Source organism: Bactrocera latifrons, unplaced genomic scaffold, assembly GCF_001853355.1.
Source record: "Bactrocera latifrons isolate USDA-ARS-PBARC rearing strain unplaced genomic scaffold, ASM185335v1 scaffold_39, whole genome shotgun sequence".
Lineage (NCBI taxonomy): Eukaryota > Metazoa > Arthropoda > Insecta > Diptera > Tephritidae > Bactrocera > Bactrocera latifrons.
The window spans coordinates 1856444-1862937 of NW_017537034.1; the positions used below are offsets into that span (position 1 = coordinate 1856444).

Below are 6494 nucleotides of genomic sequence, written 5' to 3' on the forward strand. Positions count from 1 at the left end.
TGTAAGTTGGTAAAACTGTTAGTGACATCTATGCTAACTCTCACGTCAAAATATTCATTAGTATTTGAGATATGCGTCGTTATTAGAGAACCGTTGGATGCTTACCCAAAATATATTTAAACGTTGGTCCAACTGCAGCTCCGAGTGATTTTTTTTCTGCTATACCACCAACTAGAAGGTCAATGTTTTCAACATTACTATAAGTAGCTTTTAAAATATTTAGGTCCTAAAAACAAATGTGAATTAATGAGTACATGATGTATATATTTCAGTTTCAATTTAGGATATTGAACAAAGCAAATGCAATAATCTGAAAAATCAAATAAATGCTTTTGTTTTCCCAGATTATGATTTCCATTAGTTTTTATTACGCACGTCAATTTCTATAAAACTCTCGAGATCTTTCCAGCTATCGATGTTTCGTCCAACTGAAAGCTTCAAATAGTCAATATAGCCTCTTAATCCATGATCTCGACCTCGTTGAATATCGTAAGCCAGCAGATCACCATGTGTGGGTCTATTCACGCCAAAGTTATTAAAAATAAGCTGAATATATTAAAAAAAGTAATTAACTGCGAAGTTCTTGCATTACAATACGTTTCGCGCTTACACTGTCCTCATATATTGTATCTAATTTCATGGCATGTTGGTTCAAAATCGATTCCAGTATGGTATCAATTTGTTCAGGAGTATATTCCAAATCAGGCTTATATGTTTGATTAAAAAAGGAAACTAAATTTTCGTTGCGGATAACTCTGCAGTGTACAATATTATCTAAATTATGAAGGGCATAAATTTGAAAAAAAAGCATAATACATACCCACTTTCTTGCGAAAGCGAACCCGATGTATTGTATTCCACACGTTTTACTTCAGTAAAATTCTGCAGAAAATTTGGCATCATGGACATGTAAAACCGCATAGCTGCGATCCCAAACTCATTTGAAATTTTATCAACGTCCACAGATTCCTTGTTTAACGAAAGTTGTCTCATTTTAACAGCAACATCCTCGCCCAACACAGTGGGCAGCCACTCGTCAAAAACAACATTCCTATAGATTTGTATGTTTATTGCTTTTGCCGTTCTGAAAAGATCTTCTTCCTGCCATAACGGATATTTGATCGTTAGTTTTTGGGCAATCTGGTTATGATTTCTCATAAATAGTGTATAAATAGATATCGTGAGTGGACTATTGTTTATTCGAGAATCGCCAGCCATGAAACATTGACTAGTTTGAGTGGACGGATTTTTGAACGCACAATAATTACTCCAGTCGCCAGGAACCACAGCTAGTGCATCATTATAGATATTTGAAGTCTTGGCGGCGAATTTAATTTGACCATTTGTCCATGTGCGCATGCGTTTTTGCGCCTCATCTGTGAAACCGTATAGTTGAGATAAATCCAAAAGGGATGTTGCTTGATTTAACTAAGGAAATTAAGTAATTTCATTACTTTGTACATACATACTATCTGTAAAAATAATTACTTGTTCCACAGCTCCGAATGTGCATTTTGTGCTGACAGCAACAGCACTTCGTACATAATTGAAACAGTTAACTTTTGCGTACTGCGATTCATCGTTTCTTATTATCAAAGGAGCACAAAATGGATGTCGATATCTGGGTACGAGCTCAAAGCTGTTATTATCACAGCATTCAATGTGACTCCCATCTCCTTAAAAACTTAGTAGATACGGTTAAGATGACCAAAATCTATTTCAAAGTGCTTACTCATTGTTGTAACTACAGGTTTACTGAGATCATGCTCAACGAATTGGGTCCACTGTATAACAGCTAGGTTTCTCTGCTTGTCCTCGACATTTTTTTTCACATTCAAGTTGTTCAAGGATTTACTCACCATGAGGGGTGAAACAAGAGGCAACATCTAAAAAAAAAATGTTATATTAATACTACTTTCACGTGATTAGAAAAGTTATTAAAAACATACCTGAAAGATGCCATCCCGATAATGGCGATCCAATAATCTTCGAAATGTGTTGTGGCCATTGCGTCGTTTTTCAACGATTCTTAAACATTTTTGTAACAATTCACTTCCTTTTGGAAGTGACTTATTTGATAAAAATGTTTCGCAATCTTTGCCATTTATTCCATAGGGTAGACATTTACTATTGAAGATATAAAGACTAGCAGCTAAAAGCTTACTAGCAACGTCATTGTCCATTTTTGCTTCTTCGTTTGGCAAAGCATCCAAAAGATAAGTATGTGAGATACCACCTTTTTCGACAATTACTCCTGACTTCACCAGAGTTCCTTCAAGCCTATATGGAAAAWTAATTAATTACCTGAGTTCAAATTTTAAAACTTTACAGAAAAGAAAATCAACAGCTAAAAACCAGTAATCGATAATCGGTTGTGGCTTTAACCGCCAGACAAAATGCGTTTTCACAATGTCTGGTTAGTGCACATCTGACGGTTACAGTCTGTTTAGGTTGGTAAAAAGATAACATACTGCCTAATATGTACAAAGTTTCACTTTAGTTTTATTTTTTACCTTTTCTGTCTGTTTACAGATTCGATTCCAAAGTCTAAGTCACGATTCCAATCCTCTGAGGAAATACTATTTAAGTATTGAAAGCTTCTTTCATCGATTGTGTAAGCACCTGTTATGAAACAAAAAATATATATAATGTATATCGGCTGTAATAATAATACAAGTATACGTTTTTTTGACAATATGTGGACTCTCATATACCATATATTATCTCAACCTACATTTTGAATATGTTACGACGCATTGTTTATAAAAAACAGATATGAAAATCAGTTTGTATACATAAGGCCATACGCAAAAAGATACCCAACAACTCTTGATTTTTGCACCACAATAATGGTGGTCGCATACTGCAATGATTTTTCGTTAGTTTTTCGAGAAATTTTCAATCAATATCGTGCCGCTACCATTGTATTCGCCTGATTTAGCTCGGTTTGACTTSTGGCTATTTAGCAAACTAAAACGGCCGCTCTGAGGAAACCGTTTTAAGTCAATTAAAGACATTAAACGTGAATCACTACGCTCATTGAATGCTATTCAGAAAATTGACTTTAACAACTGTTTCAAGGATTAGAAAAAACGTTGGCACAAGTGTATTTTGGCCAAAGGGGGTTACTTTGAGAGGGACGACATAGATTTTAAAGAATAAATTAAAAATTTTAAAATTATGAACAAAGTTTCACTATTTTTTGTTCATAGTAGTAAATGAGTACTTATAATTCTTCTGTTAGACCTAGGAGATTAAGTGGCTGAAACGCTCACCTCATCCTAGGCGATAATCGCGTTAAACTTTCGAATGTTTGATGGAGGTTTGTTATAATGGTCTGGGCTATACGAGTCTAATAAAAAACAAGCGATGCCATCAATGTAAGACGAAATTAATGATTGGTAAAATTATATGAAAGTGAATGATTTCGAAGAAGATGTCCAATTACTTAAGTTTCGCATACGTATATAAGCGTATTAGTGTTAGCTATATATTAGCTCAAAAAGTTGTAATTAAATTTGAAATCATTGAAGCGACCTTAACTGATTTCTGCAATGCTGAAGGTGGCGATACATCCTTTTAGAAAGGTTATGTTTGTCTCTAACTGTTGTGTATAAGCTTCAATTAGGTAGTTATTAGCAAGATGTTTTCATTTAATTTAGGTATACTATTACGAAAACTACAAGTGGAAATCCCTGTAGAACCGATAACTAACAAGGAGTTATTGGAACTCGAATTCGGCGGCCTAAGTTTGGATGTAACCGAACATTTCTCTTGTAACTTGCCAGGATTAGATTAGAAAGTTAATTAAGTTATTTTAATTTTTATCGTTTGCACAGACGGATGGATAGACAGACAGTGACTCGGACTTCAACTAGTGGATCCGGCTTGCTGTGGTATACATTTTATGCTATTATTCATATAATAAACTATTCAATACAGTGAAAATTACATTTAGAAATAAAGCGAAAACGTTTTTGTATAAAAATCTACGGGATTGTACTTGAGGTTTAATTTTGAATAGGTTCATACAAATAAATGTCAATGCATTTTTATCAGTTAGGTTAACAACATCTGTCAGTTCTGGTTAAAAAAATTTCTTTACCGAAAGAAGGAGCTTTGGTTTAGTTTAACAGAGCTTGACTGACAAATGGCTGCTAACAAAACATTGCGAAAATGGCCCTTAAGATTACAGTTGAACTTTCCTAACTCGAATCGCAAATATCCATAAAAAAAATTTCGAGTTGTGCCAGGATATTTATATGCAATTTGACTTCTATTGCTAATTTAAGAGTTCCAGTTATGGAGAACTTCGAGTTATAGAAGTTTGAGCTATATATATATTTCTGGGGATTGTGTATACATGCAAAGGTTTAGATATATATACAGTGAAATCTCCCATAAGCAGACACCAAACCACAATGTACTAAAAAAAATAAGCAAATGTAAGTATTGTCTTTATTTTAGTATTTTTTGGTAAAATAACAAATAAAACTATAGCCATTTCCAGAAAGGATTACCTTTGAATTTAAGTTATTAACTATATCTTATAAATTAACGGATATATATGGTAAAAAGTCAATTATAGGTACTGGGATCCAAATATTCGGTACCCAGGAGCTTAAACAGTTTTGGTTGGATTTGAACATTTCATTTAATTTTTTACATACAGACATACCATTGTCCGAGAAGTACTATCCCTAAATTTCAATTATATATCTCAGACTTTTCACCGACATTTTCGATCAGAAGTCAACGTCGGTACCTAGGGTCTTCAACAGTTTTTACTTCATTTAAAAAATTTTTGGTCATAAGGTGGCACTGACCAAAGATATTATTCGCCCCGTTATATGAATTGCTTCTTGATTTGTTAAACTTAAACTTTTTAAAGGGCGGGACTACGCCCATTTTTTCAAAAAAATTTTGTCCCTTGCTGCTGCGGGGACAAATTACAGCTTTATACCTTAATTTAGTGCTTAGTTATGGCACTTTATACGTTTTCTATTAATTGCGATTTGTGAGCGTGGCAGTGGTTCGATTAGGCCTATCTACAAACTCGAAATTTTTTACTTAAGTTACAGCTTGTACGTACGGACGGACAGACAGACAGACAGTCAGCCGGATTTCAACTATCTTGATTACGTACAACCGTTAGGTGAACAAAACTATAATACTCTGTAGCAACTGGTTGCGAGAGTATAAAAACAGCAATTAAAATGGAAGAGATCTTTCATACATACTTATACCCAAACTAAGATTATTCTAAAGTTACTGTTAACCGAAGTGTTCCATTCTCTAATAACATTTTTTATTTAAATTTTACACATTAACACAACAGAATTTATAGAATGTTTGAATTTATTATTGGTTTATGCACATTAGAGCGGGTTAATTTACAATGAGCCAAAGAATCGGAAAAATAGCGTATGAGGGAAATGTTCTAGGGATTTTGAATAACTTTGCCTATGAGACTAAGGGTTCAAGTTTTATAGGGATCATAAAAACTTTGTGGAGAATTTTTGAGATATCCGAATGAAATGTAATGCGTTGGTGCATTTTGATAATTTATTGATAATTTGTCGGAATCGGTCAGATTGGACAACTATAGCACATATCCCCCACTACAATCAATTATTCGATTTTTTTTAATTTCGCCTAATTCTTCACTGGCTCGAAACTGGTTTCGGACCCTTAGTCTCTTAAGAAAAGTTGTTGAGAATGATCCATGTTCTATGGACACATACGCAATTTTATAGAAAAAAAAACTTAATCCGTCGCAAATCCCATACATAAGTATGCGTCATGCAAACAAGATTATTTGTACTGTAATCGATATGCATAAACTACAGCAACGCGCTGTCATTTATATTTTTATGTTAACGTCCATGTCATTCTTAAAAATTATCAATAATCAAAATATCAGTACTGCCGTACTCGCTTTGCATATGAAAGAAACAGGTTTGCAAAATATAATAGAAGTTCAATAGGTATGAGTATAGATAAGAGATCGCCAACTTACCTATATTTGGAATTAACATCCAGCAACATATAATCAGAATCGACAGATCCAATTTCACGTAGTAGCTAAAACGATTTCTTATACGAAACATATTATTCACAATAGACTGTTATTATATAGAAAAGTACAAATCTAAAATTTTCTGTTACAGTGCCGCTTTAGAACAACCTACGTTCTTTTATAAACACAAATTGTAACTGCGTCAACGAAATATTTCATTTTCACATTCGAATGGAACCTGAATTGTTATACTATGTACATATGTAGATATGTATAATATATAGATCATTGATGATAAGGGTTCGCTTCTGCTAGGGCATTGATACAACATGCAAATAGAAATATAACCTTGTATGAACATCATTGACCCACAATCCGATTAATCCATTTACATATGTGCATCCCTACATCCTATATGTATATGGTACATACATACATATGTATATATACATATATATATTATTATGTTATATTT

General features: G+C 33.5%; 1 protein-coding gene across 2 annotated transcripts in view; it reads right to left on the bottom strand.

The window, feature by feature from the left end:
* The window catches only part of LOC108972291 (peroxidase), a 10745-nt gene extending 4528 nt beyond the window's left edge, over nt 1-6217 (bottom strand). For both annotated transcript variants that reach the window (XM_018938844.1, XM_018938843.1), the window contains exons 1-9: nt 6020-6217; nt 2514-2622; nt 1950-2280; nt 1733-1886; nt 1489-1676; nt 821-1428; nt 611-755; nt 376-546; nt 106-226 (exon numbers count right to left, since the gene is read on the bottom strand). In XM_018938844.1, coding sequence (XP_018794389.1) covers nt 106-226; nt 376-546; nt 611-755; nt 821-1428; nt 1489-1676; nt 1733-1886; nt 1950-2280; nt 2514-2622; nt 6020-6110 — 1918 coding nt within the window. In that variant the 5' untranslated portion in view covers nt 6111-6217. The remainder of the gene's footprint in view (nt 1-105; nt 227-375; nt 547-610; nt 756-820; nt 1429-1488; nt 1677-1732; nt 1887-1949; nt 2281-2513; nt 2623-6019) is intronic.
* Nucleotides 6218-6494: the final 277 nt, after the last annotated feature.